General features: G+C 35.9%; 1 protein-coding gene across 3 annotated transcripts in view; it reads left to right on the forward strand.

The window, feature by feature from the left end:
- The window catches only part of NUDCD1 (NudC domain containing 1), a 96,251-nt gene extending 72,822 nt beyond the window's left edge, over positions 1-23,429 (forward strand). For 2 of the 3 annotated variants that reach the window (XM_079902426.1, XM_079902427.1), the window contains 2 exons: positions 19,624-19,783; positions 21,795-23,429. In XM_079902426.1, coding sequence (XP_079758552.1) covers positions 19,624-19,783; positions 21,795-22,087 — 453 coding nt within the window. In that variant the 3' untranslated portion in view covers positions 22,088-23,429. The remainder of the gene's footprint in view (positions 1-19,623; positions 19,784-21,794) is intronic. The other variant, XM_079902428.1, reaches the window with a different exon arrangement.
- The last annotated feature ends 3,682 nt before the right edge of the window (positions 23,430-27,111 follow it).

Raw genomic sequence — 27,111 nt, forward strand, 5'->3', positions numbered from 1 at the left:
TTTACAGAGTGAGTTGGCAATTGATTTTTTTTTTTTTTTTGCGGTACGCGGGCCTCTCACTGTTGTGGCCTCTCCCGTTGCAGAGCACAGGCTCCGGACGCACAGGCTCAGCAGCCATGGCCCACGGGCCCAGCCGCTCCGCGGCATGTGGGATCTTCCCGGTCCGGGGCACGAACCCGTGTCCCCTGCATTGGCAGGCGGACTCTCAACCACTTTGCCACCAGGGAAGCCCCGGCAATTGATTTTTATAAACCAATTTTATATTTTGTAGCCACAGTGACCCATTTTAAAATTTTGACTTTGTGTTTTCAAAAAAATTCTAATTTACAGAAAAGTTACAAAAATAACAAACTACTATGTACCTATATTAGTTTTCTGGGACTTGCCGTAACAAAGTACCACAGACTGGATGGCTACACAACAGAAATTTATTTTCTCACAGCTCTGAAGGCTAGAAGTCTGAGCAGGGTTGGCTTCTGGAGCCTCTCTCCTTGGCTTGTTAGATAGCTGTCTTCTGTATTTGTCTTCACATAGCCTTCCACCTGTGTATCTGCGTCCTAATCTCCTCTTCGGACACCAATCCTATTGGAATAGGACCTACCCCAATGACCTCATTTTAAATACCTTTTTGAAGGTCTTCTTTCCAAGTATAGTCACATTCTGAGGTGCTGAGGATTGGAACTTCAACATATGAATTTGGGAGGGGATACACCTCAGCCCATAACAGTATTCTTCACTTAGATCTTAGTAACTATAATATTAACATTTGCCAAATTTTTCTGTTTCTCCATTTCTTTTTGTTTAAACATTTAGGAGTAAGTTGAAGATGCCATGCTCTTTTACCCCCAGTACCTCACAAAAATGAAGATATTTTCTTGTAGAACCACAATATAATTCAGGAAATTTAACGTTAGTATGTATCAATACTTTCATCTCATATATAGAGTCCATATTCAAATTTTACCAGTTGCTCAAATAATGTACTTCACAGCAATTTCTTTTCCTGATTCAGGGTCCAATCCCATGTCTCATATTGCATTGAGTTGTGGTGTCTGTAGTCTCCTTTAATTTGGAATATTCAATTATGCAGCCTTATGACATTGACTTTATTTTCTACCTTTTATAGACTATGTCCAGTATTTCCTCAAGATCAGATTCTGATTTTGCATTTTTGCCAGGAATAATATTACATAAATGATGTTTCCTTTCCAGTGTATCACATTAGGAGGTACTTGGTTGACATCTACTGTTTTCATACTATTGTGGTGTTAAATTGGATTACGTGGTGTCCACCAGATTTCCCTATTTTAAAGTTATCATCTTCCCCTTTGAATTAGTAAGTACTTTGTGTGAAGTTCAAAGTAAAGGGCTTAGATTTTGTCATTCCCGTTTCTTTCCTCCCTTTACTGGCTTTCTGTCACATTTAGAATAATGTCTAGGATCCTCACTGTGGTCTACAAGCAGCCTTATGACTCACTGTATTTTGTATATTTTAAATTGAGAGGTCAGGATACACATATAACATGAACATATCTGAAGCAAAGATTTCACAAAACAGTACTATCCTTATTGTACAAGACATATTTTAGTACTCTACTCCATACTATTGTTAGTGAAGTAAAATAGAAAATTCTTTTCTTGATCTACTAAATTGATTTTGCTACCAATGTTGAAACCCATAGTTAAAAATCACTGCCCTCCAGTACTTATTGCCTCTCATTTTTTACCATGTTTTCCCCAGCTTACTTTTCTTAAACCACACTGGCCTTCATGCTATTCCTTGTACTAAACATGCTTCTCCCTGAGGATGTTTGCATTTGTTATTGTCTGAACCTGAAATGTTCTTCCTTTTCTCATTTGTTCCCATACTTTATTCACACCTCTGTTCACATGTTAGCTTCCATCCTTACTAACCTATAGGAACCACAACCCCATTATCTACTCACCTGTTTGCTCTTTTTTTTTCTCACGGCACCTTCTATTTTCTGGTATGTGTTTCTGTTATCTGTTACATTTATATGTGTATATATATATCCTCCATTAGAATAGTCAGTGAAATTTGATATTAATTATGATACACACAGGTAAAGAGCCAACTTGATAATTTTCAAAATGAAAAAAAAATCAGCGTTTTTTTCCTCATATTTCTAAGTAATATTTTCTTTCTACGGCTTTTATTTAAAAATGTAAGTGCATTTCCCCCCATTTCATTTTACACCACTTAGCTAAGATCTGACATCTTCCTATGCTACAGTCTCTAGTGAGTATTAGGACGTCTTTAATTATATGGTTAACTTTATGAATGGATATTCAAACAAAAATGTAACTCAGGATTTTATAAGACTTTTCTGTAGTTTTCAGACATCAATTTTAGACATATCACACATGTACAACTTAATCAACACAACTTAACTGACCAAACAGAATATATACATATTATCAGCTTCTTAACCTAAATCTCTTAACCTCTTGAGTTTGAGTTTCTTCTTCCATAAAATGGGAATTCTCAGGTAGTGAAGATTCAATAGGATTAAGTAAGGTAGCTGTGAAAAAGTATATATTGATCTCTGTCCAGTTCCTGATACAGAGGTCCTAAAAACTTTGTAATTTCCTAAGTGATAAGAGCACTAAGACCAGGAGCATATTTTGGTGCTTGGTCTTTGATCCCAGTTCCTGACACAGCTCTTAAGTCCCTTGGGATTTCCTGGGTGATAGGCGTGTCCTTTATGCTAATGAGGCGGTACTCTTGGTAAGCTCCTGGATAGCTTCATGATGGGGGCTGGTCACCAGAAAGACCAAGTCATGATTACAAGATTGGAACTTTCAGCAGCAGCCCTCCTCTAACGTCCAGGAAGGGGAGAGGGACTGGAGACTGAGTTAATGATCATGCCTATGTGATGAAATGTCCATAAAAATCCCAAAAGGACAGAGTTTGTAGAACTTCTGGGTTGCTGAACACATGGAGGTACTAGGAGGGTGGCGTGCCTTGCAAGGGAATGGAAGCTCTGTTCCCCTTCCTCAGAAGCTTGCCCTATGCATCTCTTCCATCTGAATGTTCATAGTTATCCTTTATCATATGCTTTTATGGTAAACTTGTAAATATAAGCATTTCCCTGAATTCTGTGAGCCATTTTAGCAAATTATTGAACCCAAGGAGAGTCGTTGAAATTCTTGATATATAGCAGTCAGTTGGAAGTACAGGTGACAACTTGGGGTTTGTGATTGGCATCTGAAGTGGGGTGGTAGGGAGAGCAGGGGAGTGGTACTCAGTCTTGTGGGACTGAGCCCTTAACCTGTGTAATCTGATGCTATCTCCAGGTAGATCGTGTCAGAACTGAATTAATTGTAGGACACCCACCTGGTGTCAGAATTGCTGGATGTGTGGAAAACCTACACATCTGGGGTCAGAAATGTTTTGAGTGTGGTGGTATTGTGAGTAAAGGAGAAACACCAGGGAGTGTTTTTCCTTATACAGTAGTAGATGCAGATCAACTCAATACTTCATGCATAGTAAGAACAGAGTAAATTTTAGTAATTTATTCTACATACAGAATATGAATTTGGAGTTAAAGTTTCAACTTTTCAATCTGACCTCCAACAGACATGTTATTTATGAATAGATAAAACCTTTTTCTTAATACTACTTTTCAGTTCAGTTTGGTAATAGCAGTGATTAAAGGTTGTTTAAATGTCTTCACTTTGACATATAATCTTCAGAAGTCTTTAATTGCTAAGTGTTCTACAAAGAGAAGAAAAAGACAATCGACTACTTGAAATTCATGTTCCAAAGTTTTCTCTAGAGAATATTTTACTCTAATTGTGATCTTCACTGGTACTTCAAAGATAAACATGAGAATAGAAGAAATGTGGGGTTATATTTTATTTATCAAAGGGTTTATGAATTTAGGAGGTTTTTTTTAAGGCAATAGGTTTTTTTTTTGTAATATATACATAATCGTTTATTTTTTTAACATCTTTATTGGGGTATAATTGCTTTACAATGGTGTGTTAGTTTCTGCTTTGTAACAAAGTGAATAGGTTATACATATACATATGTTCCCATATCTCTTCCCTCTTGTGTCTCCCTCCCTCCCACACTCCCTATCCAGGCGGTCACAAAGCACCGAGCTGGTCTCCCTGTGCTATGCGGCTGCTTCCCACTAGCTATCTACCTTACGTTTGGTAGTGTATATATGTCCAGGCCTCTCTCTCGCTTTGTCACAGCTCACCCTTCCCCCTCCCCATATCCTCAAGTCCGTTCTCCAGTAGGTCTGTGTCTTTATTCCTGTCTTACCCCTAGGTTCTTCATGACATTTTTTTCCCCCAAATTCCATATATATGTGTTACCATACGGTATTTGTTTTTCTCTTTCTGACTGACTTCACTCTGTATGACAGACTCTAGGTCCATCCACCTCATTACAAATAGCTCAATTTTGTTTCTTTTTATGGCTGAGTAATATTCCATTGTATATATGTGCCACATCTTCTTTATCCATTCATCCGATGATGGGCACTTAGGTTGTCTCCATCTCCGGGCTATCGTAAATAGAGCTGCAGTGAACATTTTGGTACATGACTCTTTTTGAATTATGGTTTTCTCAGGATATATGCCCAGTAGTGGGATTGCTGGGTCATATAGTAGTTCTATTTTTAGTTTTTTTAAGGAACCTCCATACTGTTCTCCATAGTGGCTGTACCAATTCACATTCCCACCAGCAGTGCAGGAGTGTTCCCTTTTCTCCACACCCTCTCCAGCATTTATTGTTTCTAGATTTTTTGATGATGGCCGTTTGGACTGGTGGGAGATGATATCTCATTGTAGTTTTGATTTGCATTTCTCTAATGATTAATGATGTTGAGCATTCTTTCATGTGTTTGTTGGCAGTCTGTATATCTTCTTTGGAAAAAATGTCTATTTAGGTCTTCTGCCCATTTTTGGATTGGGTTGTTTGTTTTTTTGTTATTGAGCTGCATGAGCTGCTTGTAAATTTTGGAAATTAATCCTTTGTCAGTTTAATCCTTTGTCAGTTGCTTCATTTGCAAATATTTTCTCCCATTCTGAGGGTTGTCTTTTGGTCTTGTTTATGGTTTTCTTTGCTGTGCAAAAGCTTTGAAGTTTCATTAGGTCCCATTTGTTTATTTTTGTTTTTATTTCCATTTCTCTAGGAGGTGGGTCAAAAAGGATCTTGCTGTGATTTATGTCATAGAGTGTTCTGCCTATGTTTTCCTCTAAGCGTTTGATAATTTCTGGCCTTACATTTAGGTCTTTAATCCATTTTGAGCTTATTTTTGTGTATGGTGTTAGGGAATGAGCTAATTTCATACTTTTACATGTACCTGTCCAGTTTTCCAAGCACCACTTATTGAATAGGCTGTCCTTTCTCCACTGTACATTCCTGCCTCCTTTATCAAAGATAAGATGACCATATGTGCATGGGTTTATCTCTGGGCTTTCTATCCTATTCCATTGATCTATCTTTCTGTTTTTGTGCCAGTACCATACTGTCTTGATTACTGTAGCTTTGTAATATAGTCTGAAGTCAGGGAGCCTGATTCCTCCAGCTCCGTTTTTCGTTCTCAAGATTGCTTTGGCTATTCGGGGCCTTTTGTGTTTCCATACAAACTGTGAAATTTTTTGTTTTAGTTCTGTGAAAAATGCCAGTGGTAGTTTGATAGGGATTGCATTGAATCTGTAGATTGCTTTGGGTTGTAGAGTCATTTTCACAATGTTGATTCTTCCAATCCAAGAACACGGTATATCTCTCCATCTATTTGTATCATCTTTAATTTCTTTCATCAGTGTCTTATAATTTTCTGTATACAGGTCTTTTGTCTCCTTAGGTAGGTTTATTCCTAGATATTTTATTCTTTTTGTTGCAATGGTAAATGTGGTAAATGGGAGTGTTTTCTTGATTTCACTTTCAGATTTTTCATCATTAGTGTATAGGAATGCAAGAGATTTCTGTGCATTAATTTTGTATCCTGCAACTTTACGAAATTCATTGATTAACTCTACTAGTTTTCTGGTAGCATCTATGTATAGTATCATGTCATCTGCAAACAGTGACAGCTTTACTACTTCTTTTCCGATTTGGATTCCTTTTATTTCCTTTTCTTCTCTGATTGCTGTGGCTAAAACTTACAAAACTATATTGAATAAGAGTGGTGAGAGTGGGCAGCCTTGTCTTGTTCCTGATCTTAGTGGAAATGCTTTGTTTTTCACCATTGAGGATGATGTTGGCTGTGGGTTTGTCATATATGGCCTTTATTATGTTGAGGAAAGTTCCCCCTATGCGTACTTTCTGCAGGGTTTTTATCATAAATGGGTGTTGCATTTTGTCAAAAGTTTTCTCTGCATCTATTGAGATGATCATATGGTTTTTCTCCTTCAATTTGTTAATATGGTTTATCACGTTGATTGATTTGCATATATTGAAGAATCCTTGCATTCTTGGAATAAACCCCACTTGATCATGGTGTATGATCCTTTTAATGTGCTGTTGAATTCTGTTTGCTAGTATTTTGTTGAGGATTTTTGCATCTATGTTCATCAGTGGTATTGGCCTGTAGTTTTCTTTCTCTGTGACATCCTTGTCTGGTTTTGGTATCAAGGTGATGGTGGCCTTGTAGAAGGAATTTGGGAGTGTTCCTCCCTCTGCTATATTTTGGAAGAGTTTGAGGAGGATAGGTGTTAGCTCTTCTCTAAGTGTTTGATAGAATTCACCTGTGAAGCCATCTGGCCCTGGGCTTTTGAGTGTTGGAAGATTTTTAATCACAGTTTCAATTACAGTGCTTGTAATTGGTCTGTTCATATTTTCTATTTCGTCCTGATTCAGTCTTGGCAGGTTGTGCATTTCTAAGAATTTGTCCATTCCTTCCAGGTTGTCCATTTTATTGGCATAGAGTTGCTTGTAGTAATCTCTCATGATCTTTTGTATTTCTGCAGTGTCAGTTGTTACTTCTCCTTTTGCTATCGGTTCCTTCATTTCTTTTTCATTTATTTCAGATCTGATTTTTATGATTTCTTTCCTTCTGCTGACTTTGGGTTTTTTTTGTTCTTCTTTCTCTAATTGCTTTAGGTGCAAGGTTAGGTTGTTTATTCGAGATGTTTCCTTGTTTCTGAAGGTGGGCTTGTATTGCTATAAACTTCCCTCTTAGAACTGCTTTTGCTGCATCCCATAGGTTTTGGGTTGTCGTGTCTCCATTGTCATTTGTTTCTAGGTATTTTTTTATTTCCTCTTTGATTTCTTTAGTGATCACTTTGTCATTAAGTAGTGTATTGTTTAGCCTCCATGTGTTTGTATTTTTTACAGATCTCTTAGCCTCCATGTGTTTGTATTTTTTACAGATCTTTTAGCCTCCATGTGTTTGTATTTTTTACAGATCTTTTCCTGTAATTGATATCTATTCTCATGGTGTTGTTGTCGGAAAAGATACTTGATACAATTTCAATTTTCTTAAATTTACCAAGGCTTGATTTGTGACCCAAAATATGATCTCTCCTGGAGAATGTTCCATGAGCACTTGAGAAAAATGTGTATTCTGTTGTTTTTGGATGGAGTGTCCTATAAAGTTCAATTAAGTCCATCTTGTTTAATGTATCATTTAAAGCTTGTGTTTCCTTATTTATTTTCATTTTGGATGATCTGTCCATTGGTGAAAGTGGTGTGTTAAAGTCCCCTACTATGAATGTGTTACTGTCGATTTCCCCTTTTATGGCTGTTAGTATTTGCCTTATGTATTGAGGTGCTCCTGTGTTGGGTGCATAAATATTTACAATTGTTATATCTTCTTGGATCGATCTCTTGATCATTATGTAGTGTCCTTCTTTGTCTCTTCTAATAGTCTTTATTTTAAAGTCTATTTTGTCTGATAGAAGAATTGCTACTGCAGCTTTCTTTTGGTTTCCATTTGCATGTAATATCTTTTTCCATCCCCTTACTTTCAGTCTGTATGTGTCTCTAGGTCTGAAGTGGGTCTCTTGTAGACAGCAAATATATGGGTCTTGTTTTTGTATCCATTCAGCCAATCTGTGTCTTTTAGTGGGAGCATTTAGTCCATTTACATTTAAGGTAATTATCGATACGTATGGCAATAGGTTATTTATTTGGCATTAACAAAGAATGAGTTTTCCAAATAAATTGTCTAGTATAAATTACTTCTTCTAAGTGCTAAAACTATATTTAGAGCTTTTTTTTAATGGAATCTTACTAAAATTTATTATTTGCCCCAAATCTAATGTAGAGCATTCTGAAGAGAAAGTAACATTTTATAGATTGTCGAATGTCATCAGAGTGAATATTAATTACAATGCTGTATATGTCTATAGTAAAACCATTAGAAGCATTTGAAGTTAAGTTGGGTTCTTTACTCCCACGCTAAGTAGTCTCAGTGTACTGCATTTAAAGATTTCTTCTCTGGTTCTGCATGGTTTGTTTTTGTTCTTTCCACTGCTAATAAGCTATTGGGTATTATGCTTACCTTTGACAGTGTGTGCCCTAAACAGTCATCCTTTTCCTTCTTTCTTATTTGCTGTCGCATTTTGCTTTTGGCTACCAAGTTGTGAACTCAGTCGGATTTTTGGCATCTGTTCTTTTTTTTTTTGAAGCATAGTTGATTTACAGTGTTGTGTTAATTTCTGCTGTACAACAAAGTGAATCAGTTATATATATATTTTTATATTATTTTCTATTGTGGTTTATCCCAGGATGTTGAATATTTTCCCTGTGCTATACAGTAGAACCTTCTTGTTTACCCATTCTATATGTAACAGTTTGCATCTACTAATCCCAAACTCCCAGTCCATCCCTCCCCCACCTGCCTTCCCTCTTGGCAACCACAAGTCTGTTCTATATGTCTCTGAGTCTGTTTCTCTTTCGTAAATAGGATCATTTGTGCCATTTTTTGATTCCACATATAAGTGATATGGTATTTGTCCGCTTATATGATAATTTCTAGATGCATCCATGTTGCTGCAAATGACATTATTTCGTTTTTTTATCTTTTTTTTGTGGTACGTGGGCCTCTCACTATTGTGGCCTCTCCTGTTGTGGAGCACAGGCTCCAGACGTGCAGGCTCAGCGGCCATGGCTCACTGGGCCAGCCGCTTTGCGGCATGTGGGATCCTCCCGGACCGGGGCAGGAACCCGTGTCCCCTGCATCAGCAGGCGGACTCTCAACCACTGCGCCACCGGGGAAGCCCCTATTTCGTTCTTTTAGCTGAGTAGTATTCCATTGTATATATATACCACATCTTCTTTATCCATTCATCTGTTGATGGACATGTAGGTTGTTTGCATGTCTTGGCTATTGTGAATATTGCTTCTGTGAACATAGGGGTGCATGTATCTTTTTGAATTACAGTTTTATCTGGATATATGCCCAGGAGTGGGATTGCTGGATCATATGGTAATTGTACTTTAGTTTCCTGAGGAACCTCCATACTGTTTTCCACAGTGGCTGCACCAACTTACATTCCCACCAACAGTGTAGGAGGGTTCCCTTTTCTCCACACCCTCTCCAGCATTTGTTATTTGTAGACTTTTTAATGATGGCCATTCTGAGAAGCATGTGGTGGTACCTCATTGTGGTTTTGATTTGCATTTCTCTAACTAATTAGCTATGTTGTGCATAATTTCATGTGTCTATTGGCCATCCGTATTTCTTCTTTGGAGAAATGTCTCTTTAGGTCTTCTGCCCGTTTTTCAATTGGATTGTTATCTTGTTGTCAAGTTGTATGAACTGCTTGTATATTTTGGAAATTAAGCGCTTGTCTGTTGCATTGTTTGCAAATATTTTCTCCCATTCTGTAGGTTGTCTTTTCGTTTTGTTTATGGTATCCTTTGTTGTGCAAAAACTTATGTTTGATTAGGTCCCATTTGTTTATTTTTGTTCTTATTTCTATTGCCTTGGGAGTCTGACCTAAGAAAACATTGGTATGATTTATGTCAGAGAATGTTTTGCCCATGATCTCTTCTAGGAGTTTTATGGTGCCTTGTCTTATATTTAAGTCTTTAAGAGTTTACTTTTGTGCATGGTGTAAGGGTTTGTTATAACTTCATTGATTTACATGCAACTGTTGAACTTTCCCAGCACCACTTGCTGAAAAGACTTCTTCCCATTTTATATTTTTGCCTCCTTTGTTGAAGATTAATTGGTCATAGGTATGTGGGTTTATTTCTGGGCTCTCTATTCTGTTCCATTGATCCATAGGTCTGTTTTATGTGCCAGTATCACACTGTTTTGATTACTGTAGCTTTGTAGTATTGTCTGAAGTCTGGGGGGTGGTTTATGCCTCCCGCTTTGTTTTTTTTCCTCAGGATTGCTTTGGCAATTCTGGATATTTTATGGTTCCATATAAATTTTAGGATTATTTGTTCTAGTTGTGTGAAAAATGTCATAGGTAATTTGGATTGCTTTGGGTAGTATGGCCATTTTAACAATACTAATTATTCCAATCCAAGAGCATGGGGTATCTTTCTATTTCTTTGAATAATCTGCAGTTTCCTTTGTTAATGTTTTATAGTTCTCAGCATATAAGTCTTTCACCTCCTTGGTGAGGTTTATTCCTAAGTATTTTATTTTGGGGTTGCTATTTTAAAAGGTTTTTTTTTCTTTTATTTTCCCTTTCTGATATTTCATTGTTGGTGTAAAGAAATGCAACCGATTTCTGTATGTTCATCTTGTATCCTGCTACCTTGCTGAATTCATTTATCAGTTCTATTAATTTTTTGTGTGGCGTCTTTAGGGTTTTCTATATATAGTATCATGTCATCTACATATGGTGACAATTTTCCCTCTTCCAATTTGGATACCTTTTATTTCTCTTGTCTGACTGCTGTGGCTAGAACTTCCAATACTATGTAGAATAGAAACGGTGAGAGTGGGCATCCTTGTCTTCCATATTTTTGTGGAATGCTTTCAGCTTTCACTGTTGAGTATTATTTTGACTGTGGGTTTGTTATAATTTTTATTATGTTGAGATATATTCCCTCTGTACCCACTTTGGTAAGAGTCTTTATCATGAATGGATGTTGAATGAATTTTGTCAAATGCTTTCCCTACATCTATTGAGATGATCATGTGGTTTTTGTCTTTTCTTTTGTCCATGTGGTATATCACATTGATTGACTTACATATGTTGAACATCCTTGTGAACTTGGGATGAATCCCACTTGGTCATGGTGTAAGATCTTTTTTATGTGTTGTTGGATTTGGTTTGCTAGTATTTTTTTGAGAATTTTTGCATCTATATTCATCAAAGAAATTAGCCTGTAATTTTCTTTTTTGGTGGTGTCTTTGCTTTTGCTATCAGAATGATAGTGGCTTTGGGAGTGTTCCCTCCTCTTCAGTCTTTTGGGAGAGTTTGAGAAGGATGGGTAAAAGTTCTTTGTATCTTTGGTAGAGTTCGCCTGTGAAGCCATCTGGTCCTAGACTTTTGTTTGTAAATAATTTTTTTTAATTACAGATTCTATTTCACTTCTAATGATTGGTCTGTTCAAATTGTCTGTTTCTTCTTGATTCAGTTTTGGTGGGCTGTATGTTTCTAGAAAGTTGTCCATTTCTTCTAGGTTGTCGAATTTGTTGGCATATAATTGTTCATAGTATTCTTTTATGGTTTTTTTGTATTTCTGCGGCATCAGTTGAGATTTCTCCTTTTTCATTTCTTATTTTGTTTACCTTTCAAAGAAGCAGCTCTTGGTTTTATTGATTTTTTTTCTATTGTTTTTTAATCTCTTATTTCCTCTCTGATCTTTATTATTTCTTTCCTTCTACTGACTTTAGGTTTTGTTTGTTCTTTTTCTTTTAGGTGGTAGGTTCGGTTTGAGATTTTCCTAGTATTTTGAGAAAGGCCTGTATTGCTATGAACTGCTCTAAGAACTGCTTTTGCTGCATCCCATAGATTTTGTATGGTTGTGTTTTCATTGTCATTTGTCTCCAGATATTTTTTAATTTCCTCATTGACCCGTTGGTTTTTTAGTATGTTGTTTGGTCTCCATGTAATCTTTTTCTCATTTCTTTTTCCATGGTTGATTTCTAGTTTCATGCCATTGTCAAAGATGCTTGAAATAATTTTTATACCAGATTTTGTTTTGCACCCTATTTGGTCAATCTTAGAGAATGTTCCATGTCCACTTGAAAAGAATGTGTGTTCTGTGTTTTTGGATGTAATCCTGAAAATGTCAATTAACTCTAACTGTTCTGTTGTATCATTTAGGATATCTTTGCCTTCTTGATTTTCTGTCTAGAATATCTGTCCATTGATGTGAGTGGGGTGTTAAAGTCTCCTACTATCATTGTATTCCCATCAGTTTCTCCCTTTATGTCTGTTAGTTTTTGTTTTATATACTTGGGTGCTCCTATATTAGGTACATATATGTTGACGAGTGTAAAGAGTGTAAAATCCTTTTTTTTTTAACATCTTTATTGGCGTATAATTGCTTTACAATGGTGTGTTAGTTTCTGCTTTATAACAAAGTGAATCAGTTATACATATACACGTTCCCATTTCTCTTCCCTCCTGCATCTCCCTCCCTCCCACCCCTCCCTATCCCACCCCTCTAGGTGGTCACAAACCACCTTGCTGATCTCCCTGTGCTATGCGGCTGCTTCCTACTAGCTATCCACTTTACGCTTGGCAGTGTATATATGTCCAAGCCACTCTCTCACCTCGTCACAGCCTACCCCTCCCTCTCCACATAGTCCATGCTCTAGTAGGTCTCTGTCCTCTTCTTGTATTGATCCTTTTATCATTATAGTGTCCTTCTTTGTTTTTATGGCCTTTGTTTTAAAGTCTGTTTTGTCTCATACGAGTATTGCAACCCCTGCTTTCCTGTCATTTCCGTTTGCGTGAAATATCTTTTTCCATCCCCTCACTTTCAATCTTTGTGTGTCCTTTGCCCTAAAGTGGATCTTATGTATGCAGCACAATGTACGGCTCTTGTTTATTTATCCAGTCTGCCATACAGTGTCTTTTGATTGGAGCATTCAGTCCATTGACATTTCGGGTAATTATTGATAACTATATTTATTGCCATTTAAACTTTGTTTTCCAGTTGATTCTGTTTCTTCTTTGTTTCTTTTTGTTGTTCTTTTTGTGGTTTGATGATTTCCTTTTATTTTATGCTTGTGTCCTTTATTTGGTTTTTGTGAATCTATTGTTATTGATTTGTGATTACCGTGTTTTTTCCAGTATGTTAACACCTTCCAATAGCTGCTTGCTTTAGACTGATAGTCATATAGGCTCAAACACATTCTAAAAAAAAAAACAATCTACATTTTCTTACTCTCCCCCACATTTTATGATTCTGATGTCCTCTTTTACATCTTTATGTTTATCCTTTTGCTGTCCCTTGTGTTTATCATCACTTTCACAAATAGCTTTTTTTTTTCTTTTTGATCTGTATACTGGCTTATTTAAGTGATTTACTTTCCAATTGTGAGCTTCTCTTTCCTATATCTTCTTGCTTCCATTCTATTTAGAGAAGACCTTTCACTATTTCTTTTAGGATAGGTTTAGTATTGCTTTAGTCTTTTGGTTTTTGCTTGACTGAGAAATTCTTTATCTCCCCTATTCTAAATGATAATGTTGCTGGGTAGAGTATTCTAGGTTGCAGATTTTTCTATTTTAAGACTTTGAATTGAACATCTTGTTCTTGATTCTCACAGGTTGATTCTTACAGGTAATTGCCAGATAATGAATAACATCTTATTTCCCTGTTTTGTCTGCTTCAAATTAATGATGATATGTCTTTGTTGTTCTTCAAACATTTTCTTTGCCTTATATTGAGTTTTTTTGTTTCTATAGCATCATACAAAAAGTGCACTTAATTTGAAATGTACTTTTTAATTTTTGCACTTTATTTTCATTCAGTTAATTAACTTATTAGCAAAACTAGTTTGCTTCAGTTTGTAACCTTAATTCTGATTTTCTTTTTTGGACAAAATCCTTTCATCTGGACTTTCAAAGGTTGCAAAGAGCAGAGAAGACCTCTCATTACCTCAAGTCACAGATATTTAGTGTGAACATATGTGGAGACTATAAGAAATAGTGGAAACAATCTCTTTAGATCTCATAGAGAAATAGAAGGTCATTCTGTAAACAAATGCATTTGCAAGTTCGACCTAAAAGAGAAGGGAAACATTGTTTAGAAAATAGCACATAGTTCTGATGACAAGGTAATCTCCTTGTCTCCTGAGAATCAGTCAAGTGTCCCTTGCTGTCTACTGTAGTGCTGCGCCATTATCATCACATCACCATCTTCTTTACTTGCTTCTGCTGCTCATACCTCTGTGATTCACTTCCTACCTCATGATTTCTGCTTTCTGTAGTCTCTCTGGGTATGTCTTTTGCCTCTCTTTCTTATTGGCTGTATGTTTGTGTTTATTGTTCCTTTTTGGCATTTAAGAAGAGGATTTACTGTTTTTGGCCAGCCACCATCCCCTATGGGAAGCACCTGTTCAAGAAAACACTTCAGTCTAACCATTTCATAAATCAATGGATAAAAGATGTTTGCCTTTAAGTTAGTTATCTACTCTGGTAGAAGCCAGGGCGTGGGATCCTACAGTTTGCCTACTTGGGTATATGGAAGCTCTTGTGGATACTGAACTATCACCAGTCTGCTCATTATAAGTGGCTTGCTTTTTAGGCAAGTTTGTGAACAGTGAGCAGGGGACTTCCAGTTCAGTCTAGGGTCTGGAAAGCTGGAAAGAGTGTCACTCCCAGTGTAACAACAAGAGAAGCCTGGATAATCAGTAGAATCATTACTTAAAAAAAAATTTTCAGCGATCTGAGGTTACAGTGCAATCAACTAGCTTGAAATCCAAGGGAAAAACAGGTACCACCAAGGAGAGACTGGATAGGAGAGCTGGTTCATCTGAACATAGGAAGAAGAAAGGATTGCCATATAAGTGGGTAAGGAAAATCCAACAAACTGCTAAAAGCCTAGTGGGGGCTAACAAGAAAGTATAGAACCCATGGGATTTACAGATCCTCTTTATGGACCTTGACCAGGGCCTGATGCGGAAGACGGGGAGCAGGGGAGGAGCCGGACAGGGGGAAAGCCACCCTGGTGATGCAGCATTGGAGGAGGGAAGTATCTTCTGCCGTGAAAGAAGAATGAAGTCCTGCCTGGTTTATTTTCCTTAAGTAGCAAAAGCCTTAAACTGCTGAGGGAACAGCATTAGATCTTATCCTAAGGGCTCAGAAGAAGACCCACGGCAGCCGGGGGAAAATAAAAATAACTTTAAAACACCACTGCTATGCCTGGGGCAGGGGCAGGAAATCAAGGGTAGATTATCAGAATTCTCCTACCACTGGAGATGAGGCAGTATCACTAAAAAGGCCCAAACCCAAGGACACAAGGCCCACTACTGAAGCTGAACCAAGAGAACCCTCTGCCTATATCCTTCCATCCACCATCATCAAGGCTGAGAAGCACCAAGTAACAGGCAATAATAATCTACCACTAGGGAAGGAGTAAGAGCATAGAGAGACTCTGAAATGCGGATGTATGGTGAAGGCCTAAAGTTAGGGGTGGAACAGTGCAGTTGGGGAAAATCCTCCAGCATCTCAGTCCCCACCAGAGTGCAGTGGTGATGCACTGAAGGTAACCATAGCAACAACAGAATTCAAGCTCAGATCAGCCCTTTCTCAACCTCCCTCTGTCATGACCACCCACACGAATGGCCTAGCAGAAGAAATGTGTCCATCACCAGGCATAAATACTGCTTACCTCAGTCTCTACAGTTTTTTACATCCAGTATTCAGTCAAAGGTTACAAGACACACAAAAAGAAGTAAAACACACAAAAAGAAGTAAAAAATATCCTGCTGTCAAGAAACAAGGGGAAACAAACCAGACTCAGAGATGACCCCTATTTTGGAACTGCCAGACAAAGGATTTAAAATAACTGTGGTTAATATGTTAAAGCCTCTAGTAGAAAAGGTGAATAAATTAATACAGAATTTTAGCAGAGAGAAACTGTAAAAGAGTCGATTAAAAATGCTTGAAGTTTAAAAAAAAAAACCCACAGCAACAAGAGAAGAATGCCTTCAACAAACTCATCAGTATACTCAATACATCTGAGGGGAAAAAAAAATCAGTAACCTTGAAGACTGATTTCAGTTCTGCTAATTTTTACTAACCTAAGAGGGTGGAAGTGGGGTGGGATTAAAAACAAACAAAAAAACAGAGCATCCAAGAGCTGTGGGGCAATATCAGATGGTCTACTATACATCTAGTTGGAATCCCAGAAGGGACATGGAACATTTGCCAAAATAGACCATATTCTGGGCCATAAAATAAATGTCAATAAATTTAAAAGAATAAGAATCATGAACAGAATGTTCTCTGGCCATAACAGAATTAAATTAGAAATTAATAATAGAAAAATCTGGAAAATCCACAGGTATTTGGAAATTAAATACATTTCTGAATAACCTACGAGTCATAGTGGAACTCACAAAGGAAGTAGGAAATATTTTGAATCGAACGAAAATGAAACAGCACATGTGGGATGCAGCTAAAGCAGTGCTTAGAAGGAAATTTATGGCATTACATGTTATATTACAATAGAAAAAGTGTCTCAATTTTTATAATTTAAGCTTCCATCTTAAACCAGGAAAAGAAGAGCAAACCAAGTCTAAAGCAAGTAGGAGGAAGGAAACTTTCAAAGAGCAGAAATGAGTGAAACTGAAAATAATGAAACCAATGAAAAGATCAAAATTGGTAAGTCTCTAGGCAGAGTAACCAAGGAAAAAGAACACAAATTACCATATCAGAAATAAAAATGGACATGTCAGGACAAGTCCAAAAGACAGTAAAGTGTAATAATGGGATGTTATAAACAACTCTATTTTCATATATTTGACAATTTAAGTGAAGCTAATTCCTTGAAAGACAAGCATTACCACAGTTCACTGAAAAAGAAACAGATAACCTTAATAGTCTTATATCTGTTAAAGAGACTGAATTTATTGTTAGGAACCTTCTGACAAATCTCCAGACCTAGGATGCTTCACTGGTGTGCTCTACCAAATGAACAAACAATACCAATTCTATACTTCCAGAAAATAGAAGAGGAAGGAATACCTCCCACCTTGTTTTATAAGGCCAGCATTACCCTGATAGCAAAGACATGACAGAAAGGAAAACAGGAAAAAAATTAAAAACCACACCAGTATCCCTCATGAATATAGATCAAAAGTCCTCAGTAAAATATTAGTAAATGAAATCCAGCAGTAAGTAAAAAGGATAATACATCATGACCAAGTAGTGTTTACCCAGGGAATTCAAGGCTGATTCATCAACATTCAAGTATCAATCAACATAATTCAGTGTATCATCAGACTAAAGAAGAAAAATATTTGACCATTCTAGTAGATGCAGAAAAAGAACTGACAAAACTTCGTATCTGTTTATGATAAAAGTGCTTAGCAAACTAGGAGTTGAAGGTGACTGCCTCCTTGAAAAACCTAGTGTTAACATCGTATTTCATGGTAAAAATACTAGAATGCTTTCCCCTAAGATTGGTAACAGGCGGGCTTCCCTGGTGGCGCAGTGGTTGGGAGTCCGCCTGCCAATGGCAGGGGACATGGGTTCGTGCCCGGTCTGGGAGGATCCCACATGCCGCGGAGCGGCTGGGCCCGTGCGCCGTGGCCGCTGAGCCTGCGCATCCGGAGCCTGTGCAAAAAATAGGCAAGGGTGTTTGCCCTCATTACTCCTAGTCAGCATCATGCTGGAGCTCCTAGCTAGTGCAATGAGGCAAGAAAAAGTAGTAAAAGGTATAAAGAATTATCAAGAGGTTTCAGTAACTACCATGAGAAAGATGAAACCATTTTTAGGTGTTATCTTAAAAGCAGTGTTTATCTGCAGTTCCTTTGTCTACTCTTAGCTTGCAACCTTTGAATGGAATTATAAATTTTCCTAACATGGCTGCTGACCAACCTAATAAGTATCATACATCTTAAGTGGTGTAATCTTTTTTATTTATCTGTATGGAATACTTGATTTTAAAATGAAGAATAGGAAGGCTAGAATTTATTAAATGAATATCACACAGTCTCTTACTACATAAAGAAAAAATTATCTCATTTAAAGGGAGTGTTTTATCTCACAGTAAATTATATTTGCAGTTAGTTAGTTCCATCAGACTAGTGTATTATAATTTGTAAAACTTACAGATAATTAGTTTTGAGTATATTTAAAGCATCCCAATCTTATTTGAGGAATAGTGTGTCCACTTTCTGAGGGGCAGATCCACAAACTATTTGCTGAAACATGCATTAATGGAAAGTATAAAACTGAAAGTAATGAGAACACAGTTGAAACTACAGAAAAACTGAATTTGACAATAAAACTTACTGTAAAATGTAATATAAAAGGCCAGTCAGTTGGCAGTGATTTTGAAAATAAACCTCACTTAGCCAGTGTTTATCAGGAGCAAAGGGAGAGAAGAAATAGTCTGTGAACACTGTGTGCCAGCCTGTTCCCCTTCTGCAGAGAACAAGTACCGGCCCCACCCAAAAGCCCTATCCCTTGGCATTGCTGCAGCAACACAAATTAGGTTGCTCTGTCTCTGGATGCTCCTGTGACCAGTAGCCTGTGTGGGAGAGCCACTTCACAGCTTTCCCTATTGAACACAGGTCCGGTCTCCACCTTTAATTTCAACTCAACATTTTATTCTCCAGTCTGCTCTAAAACTCATGGAAGCAATTCATTGTTTATTAAGTGCTATGCATACTTTATGTTTTCTATATTTGATATGATTTTTGTTGGTTTTTAGGCATTTTTAACTCTGATAAACAGCATTTGTAATGAAGAATGTCACTGCAACCTCTTTCCATTAAAAAAAAGTATTCCTATGGATGGAATCCAGTTATGAGCCTCAACCTAATGAGTCTGTAGTAAAATGAGTTCCTTTAGCCATCAATATTGCAATAAAATTATTAACATAATGAACATTCTTGACATTTTATTGTAAATAGACAATACAAAGTCAATAATTTGTAAACAGATCTGCGTTTGAATCCTAGCATTGTGATTTTTCTGTGTAGCCTAGAATAAGTTACTCAAGCTCTCTCAAGTATATTCTTCCATCTGTGAAGATAATAGCCTTGTGGGTTATTGATGTTAATATTTATAACGTGTCTGGCACATAGATTGTGCTCATAAATCATAGTAGCTATCGTTGTTCTTGGTAGTTATTATTACAAGTTAGCATTTGTAAACTTCATATTTGTATTCTGTGGTTTAAAAAATATTCTGCCTATAAAATTGGTGCTTTATAGCATGTTGTAAACGAGTTACGAACAGTTGACAAATACTATAGTGTAGTGGTTAAGAACATAGACTCCGGATTCAAATCTCAGCGGCACAACTTACTACCAGGCTGACCATGGGCAAGTTACTTAAATCCTTTGTGCGTCACTTTCCTCAGCTTTAAGACAGACCTAACAATAGCACATTTCTCCCAGGAGCATTATGAAGATTTATTAATCAGTTTTAGGTGTGTAAAAAGTTTAGAACAGTTGTTGACATGTAGTTCTGTGTGTCAGCTGTCATCCGTATTATTATTAATTTGTTGTTGAGTAAATGATTTTTTGTCACTTTTTATTTCAGGTGAATCTTGGAAGCAACCAGTACCTTTTCTCTGTCATAGTGGATCCTAAAGAAATGCCCTGCTTCTGTCTGCGCCATGATGTTGATGCCCTTCTCTGGCAACCACACTCTGGCAACCAAGACGATATGTGGGAGCATATCGCAACTTTCAATGCTTTAGGTATAAGCAAGCTCTTTGACAACTTTTTCCTTTATATTGAAAATTAGTCAATTCTTTTTAAGTTTTTGGGTTTGTTTAAATTTGAGCTGTCCTCAGTATGCTTGGATTGATTTGTGCTATAATTTGGTTGCTTGCACATAGTTGATGAATGTTAGTACTTTTGGAGCAGTAGGACTAATTTGTTTTTATGCTTGTGCAGAAGATCAGCACAGAATAGAAATCAAAGTGGTTATCTAACTGCATGAATCATTCTAATCAGTTATTTGCTTATTCCAACTAAGCTATACAATATCAGAATATGAACAAGGGGCTTGACAGTACCCTACATGGAACTTGTATTCAGGTTTCTTCAGAGTAGTCTTCGGTAATCATGGAATTGCTCTAAGGTAAAGCACATTATGAGACATCTTTCATGGAACTTATGTGAAAAACAGCCATTATAATGAAAACACTTAGGGAAGATGATGATAAGCAGAAATGAAATTTATTCTGTAGGATAAAAGGGAAAATACTGGTTTTAAAACTAGAGCTTGAAACATTTTGAGCTACATAATTGTAGACTTACGCAATAATTGATTTAATGATAAAATAATACATTAGTATTGTGTGGGAGAAATTTTTTATATGAATTGACCACAGCTATTGCTTTATTGAAAGGTTATTTTAAACTGCCAGCAGGAAGTAAAATTATGCATTGTGATTGCTGTATATGTACAACCCTAATTGTAGAGGAGATTTTTTTCAATTATCCCTTATAGTTAATAATATGAGCTGTTAAACTGGTAATTCAGACTTCGAATGGATTTTTGTGACCTGAAATAAAGTTTGATTGAATAATTTAGCCACATAATTTCTAGTTCTACTAAAATTCCTGATTTTTTATTCTATTTTTTTCAGTAAGAGGGAAAGCTTTATCTTAATTTTCAGATATTCCTTTTGTATCCCTAAATCCCCTAGTATAATGGAATTCTATTATGCTTGAGTTTAAGTTAAATCAACATTACATTAGATGTGTAGTCTTGAGATGTTATATACATTATTTCGTCAAGATTAGCCTGGAGAGCTAAATCTAGGCTCTCAAATAGGTGTCTGTGTCCTTTCTAATTTTTCCTCCTCAAGCCCTGGCTTAATATTAAAAAACCAGCATTGATCTGCCTGTGCTCAGTGGTTCCTTTGCTCATTCATTGTTTGATGAGGTCTCAATTTACATTAGTGTTATATTTCCTCTCTCACATGTTATAATGTTCAGTAATCATGTCCCAATCTGAAGATTCTAGTTTTTATTTCAGAACATAAATGCTCTTTTAGACTATAAAGATAATTTTTAAAAAGATTATTTCAAAGTTTAATTAGTTTTCAAGGGATATCCCAATGGAATTTTTTAAAATAGATACTTGAATTTTCTTTGAATTTGTAGTGGTCTCAAGGCTCTGCTTCTTCTGAGAGGTGAAGTACAAATCCTGTTACAGTGTTGGTATTTGTGTATAAAAATACCACTAACATTACAGAAATAATGGGAATGCACTGTGCATATTAGTACCTTTGGGGATGGGGTCTGCATTATAACACACTCCTAAAATAACTTTATAATACATCCTATAAACATTTTCCCACTTATTTGATAAGAAGATGCTGTAATGCCACATCTCTGATTGATGTACTCTATTATTTAAAGATATTTTGGCATGTTTTTAGTGTTAGATTTTTAATGTTTTAATTATTCATGGAAATTATATAGGAACTATATTGTGCTTTTTTTTGAAGGGATGAAACACTATTTTGTTCCTTAGGAATTAATGCTTTAATTTTGCACCATTTGGGAGAGACTGATTGTGGCTAGTCATTAATGGCTCAGAATTTAACCACTGTTGAGTATCTATGATATATATTTTTATTTAATCCTTTCAATTTATAATAAGATTTATGAACTATTAAATGTTAAGTCACTGTTTTTCCCCTTCTGTTTAATATATAGTTTTTCTCTTTTTTTTTGTCTCATATTTCTTGGCAGGCTACGTCCAAGCATCAAAGAGAGACAAAAAATTTTTTGCCTGTGCTCCAAATTACTCTTACGCAGCCCTTTGCGAGTGCCTTCGACGAGTTTTCATCTATCGTCAGCCCACTCCCATGTCCACTGTACTTTACAATAGGAAGGAAGGCAGGCAAGTAGGGCAGGTTGCTAAGCAGCAAGTAGCAAGCCTAGAAACCAGTGATCCTATTTTAGGCTTTCAAGCAACAAATGAGAGATTATTTGTTCTCACTACCAAAAACCTCTTTTTAATAAAGGTAAATACAGAGAATTAATTACTCCAACATGTTGGCTTCTCTGTACTGGAAAAGTATTCAGTGGTAGCCGGAAGGCTGGGCAGTTGTGCTGTAATCTGTTAAGTTTTTATTGTGTTAAAATTATCTTGTATGAATTTATTTTTTAAAGGATATTGGAAATATATTCGAGATTATGAGTCTATAAAAGCTATGGAATGAAGCTGCAAATTTAGAGAAAATTAGCTTCTGTAAAAAATGTAAAGATAGTATTAGCAAGTATAATTAATTTTTTAAAAACAGGCTAGAATCTCATCTTTTATATGAAAGATGTACAATTCATGTTTAAATAAAAATATTTATCATGTATTCTTTGTTCACTGATACAGTTTCTACTTCTTTACCTATAGAATGTATAGGATAATGGTTAAAGTGTTGATTCTTGTAAATACTTTTTAAATGGACTGAATAGCTGGGGTAGAGGGAGAAATATAACAGGTACAGCAGGTCTAGTACTGTTAAAGTTTGCTGAGAGACCTTAAGTGTTTTTTCATATTAAATATAACTTTATTTAACTTTTATCCATTTGGTCTTCCACAGACATAAATAAAGAGAGATGATAAGGTTCTATACGAAGTGTAGCTCTTATCCATTGCCATATAACAAACCACTCCAAAACTCAGTGGCTTAAAACAGGATGTTTTATAATTTTTCATGGTTCATTGACTTGACTGTCTCTGGTCTGCATGGCCTTTCCTCCTCCAGTAGGCTAGACCGTGTTTCTTCCCATGACAGAAAAAAACATTACAAGAGGGCAAGCCCTAATGTACAAGAGTTTATCAAGCCTGCACTTGCATCATATTTGCTCATCTTCCATTGAACAAAGCAATTCTAGAGTCAGTGTGAGAGTGGAGTACACAAGGATACAGATAGCAGGTGGTATGATTCACTGGGAGCCATTTATGTAGCAGTCTACCATACAAATTATAATTCATCCTGGTAGTTCTCCTTACATTTCTACAGTTAAGAAAAAAGTAATCCTGTTTGTTTATACATTAAATATGTTTTGCCATGAATTTTAGCTTCTTATATTATTTCCTTGGATTTCTTTTGGTGTGCATTTACCTGGAAAATTGTTTACTTTTATACCATTTTTGTATACTTCTTATATATACTTCATGTTAAATTTTATATTATAATAGGGGAATTGAGACTTTAATATAAGAGGCAGAAAATGAAGAAAAGAGTACAAGATAGGAAACATTTGTTCCTAACATATCTCTTGCCTATCTAGACAAGGGTTTGGCTGAATTAAATTTTAGTGAAAGAAGGAAAAATAAGTTTGAGAGACAGAAAAGGAGGAAAAAGATGGGGATTACATGCATGTTCTAAACACTGTGTCAGAAAGCGGTTTCCTGGAGAGAAGTATTGGGACGCTAGATAAAAAGTTGGGAAAAGTCCTGAGAACTGGTAGTGACAGTGGAGTCCTAATGGAACTCTGTTAGTACTAGGAAAGAGGACTAGAGAGCTATCAAGCATCAAGAGATCATGAACACAGAAAAAAAAAAAAGTATGGCTGAACCAAAAAACAAAACAGTGATATTTGCAGAACTTTTTAGTGTCATTGTAAAATTTAATGAAACAAGACTATTTTGACAGTGAACTATTAAAAGCCTTTGTTATGTGATAGTACATTTACATTTTCTTTAAAATTTACCTCAGAGATCATAAATACCCTCTTAGGGAATTTAAGAAAAATACAGATTAATGTGGTGCTTAATTAACCATATGACAATATATATATATGCAAATTTACATATGGTAATTTCTTTCCTTTGTATATGTGATTTTTAACATGATTAATGTTGAACTGAAACCTATCAGGATAACTAGTCCTAAATATTTTTGCATATTGATCTATGTTAAGAGAGTAACAGGTCTAGAGCAGTGATTCCAAGTAATGTTTTCTTGAAATGTTTCAAGGATTCCACAAATATTTAACTCAGTTTGAATAATGTTCTAAAGAGATATATACAAGTACTATGAACGTAGTACCTTGTGTTTTGTTGATTTTTTTTATCATAAATTATAAATGGGAATTTATAAAACATTTATGATAGTAATAAATAGTATTTTGTGTTTTTCATATGGAGTCATTTAACAATATTCATTATATCAACGTTTAGTAAGCATCAGCTATGTACCATAACATATTTTCAGGGCTAATGATAATACAGTGTTAAGTTAAAGACAGATATTCTAGTGGTTTCCAGGTGAATTTTCTCTTTGAGTAAAGAAGTAGGTGGGGGGTAGGTGGAGTTGCTCTATTAGACATTTAACCAGGTCTGGAACCCATATGAGAACAAACAAAAGAGTTGCCAGTGGGAAGGGTCAGGAAGAGGATAATAAAGTTCAAAAAATTAACCAAAGAAAAGTATCATAAGGGACTACTATGAACAATTATATGCTAACAACTTTGTAACACAGAAAATGGATAAATTCCTAGAAACATATAACCTATCAAGACTGAATCATGCAGAAATAGAAAATCTTAATAGACTGATTACTAGTAAGGAGTAATAAAAAACCTCCCAACAAACAAAAGACCAGGACCAGATGGCTTGACTGGTGAATTCTACCAAACATTTAAAGAATTAATACCAATTCTTCCCAAACTCTTCCAAATATACAGAAGAGGGAACCCATCCAAACTCATTTGAGGTGGCCAGCATTACCCTGATACCAAAACTATACCAGGAATGCCACAAGTAAAGAAACTTACAGGCCAATATCCCTGATGAACATAGATATTAAAATTCTCAATAAAATATTAGCAAACCAAATTCACAATATATCAAAAGGATTACACACCGTGATCAAGTGGGATTTATTATAGGGATGTAAGGATGATTGAATATTTGCTAATCAATGAACGTGATACATCACATTAATTTAGATACAGAAAAAGCATTTGACAAATTTCAACATCCATTTATGATAAAAAGTCTCAACAAAGTGAGTATAGAGGGAACATACCGCAACATAATAAAGGCCGTATATGACAAGCCTACAGCTAACATTATACTCAATGATGAAAAGTGAAATCTTTCCCTCTAAGGTCAGGAACAAGACAAGGATGCCCACTCTCGGCACTTTTATTCAACATAATATTGGAAGTCCCAGCCATAGCAATTAGATGAAACAAAAGGTGTCCAAGTTGGAAAGGAAGAAGTAAAACTCACTATTCACAGATGACATGACTATATATATTAAACACTAAAGACTCCACCAAAAAAACTTAGATCCAATGAATTAGGTAAAGTTGCAGATAAAAAAATCAATATACAAAAATCTGTTGAGTTCCTATACACTAATAACAAACCATCAGAGAAATAAAGCAATCCCATTTACAATTGCATTAAAAAAGAACAAAATACTTACAAATAAATTTAGTCAAGGAGGTGAAAGAAACTGAAGAAGACAAAATAAATACGAAGGCATCCCATGCTCACGGATTGGGAGCAAATGTTACTCAAAGCTATCTACAGCTCTAATGCAATCCCTGTTAAAATTCTAATGGGATTTTTCACAAAAATAGAACAAACCTGAAATTTATATGCAACCACAAAAGACTATAAAAATCCAAAGCAGTCTCTTAAGAAAAACAATGGTGGAGGCATCATGCTCCCTGATTTCAAACTGTATTACAGAGCTATGGTAATCAAAACAGTATGGTATTGGCATAAAAACAGACACAAAGATCACTGAAACAAAACAGCCCAGAAATAAACCCACCCATATATATGGTCAATTAATTTATGACAAGAGTCAATAATATACCAAGGGGAAAGGAAAATTTCTTCAATAAATGGTTTGGCAAAACTGGACATCCACACACAAACGAATGAAAATAGACCACTGTCTTACACTATACACAGTAACTCAAAATGGATTAAAGTCTTGAATGTAAGACCTGAAACCATAAAACTCCTAGAAGAAAACATAGGCAAGTAAGCTCCTTGACATCAGTCTTAGCAATGATTTTTCTTTTTTTTTCTTTTTCTTTTTTGGATCTGACACCAAAAGCAAAGGCAACAAAAGCAAAAATAAACAAGTGGGATTGCATAAAACTAAAAAGCACAGCAAAAGATACCATCAACACAATGAAAAGGCAACCTACTGAATGGGAGAGAATATCTGCAAATCATATCTGATAAAGGGTTAATATCCCAAATAAATAACTTACACAACTCAAAAGTAAAAAAAAAAATCCAATTAAAAAATGAGAAGATCTGAATATTTTTCAAAAGAAGACACAGAGATGGTCAACAGATACATGAAAAGTAGTGCAACATCACTAATCAACAGGGAAATGCAAATCAAGACCACAATGAGATATCACCTCGCACCTATCAGAATGGCTATTATCAAAAAGACAGGAAATAACAAGTGTTGGTAAGGAAGCAGAGAAAAGGGAACCCTTGTGCACTGTTGGTGGAAATGTAAATTGGTGCAGCCACTATGAAAAACAGTATGGAGGCTCCTCAATTAAAAGCAGAACTACCATATGATCCATCAGTTCTACTTGTGGGTATTTATCTGAAGGAAACAAAAACACTAACTCAAAAAGGTATATGTGACCCCATGTTAACAACAGCCAAGATATAAAAACAACCTAAGTGTTCATTGATGGGTGAATAATGGCATATATATATAATTCAGCAATAAAAAGGAAATCTTGCCATTTATGAAAACATGTATGGATTTTGAGGGCATCATGCTAAGCAATATAAGTCAGACAGAGAAAGACAAATGATCTCACTTTTATGTGGAATCTTAAAAACACACACAAACCAAAACCGAACTCATAGATAAAGAGAACGGAATGGTGGTTACCAGCGGTGGGGGTGGGATGGGGTGGGGTGGGGGATTTGAATGGGTGAAGGGAGTCAAAATGTACAAAATTTCATTTATAAAATACATAAGTCATGGGGATGTAATGTACAGCATGGCAACTATAGTTAATACCACACTGCTTATTTGAAATCTGCTAAGAGTAGAACTTA

This window comes from Stenella coeruleoalba (assembly GCF_951394435.1).
Source record: "Stenella coeruleoalba genome assembly, chromosome: 17".
NCBI lineage: Eukaryota > Metazoa > Chordata > Mammalia > Artiodactyla > Delphinidae > Stenella > Stenella coeruleoalba.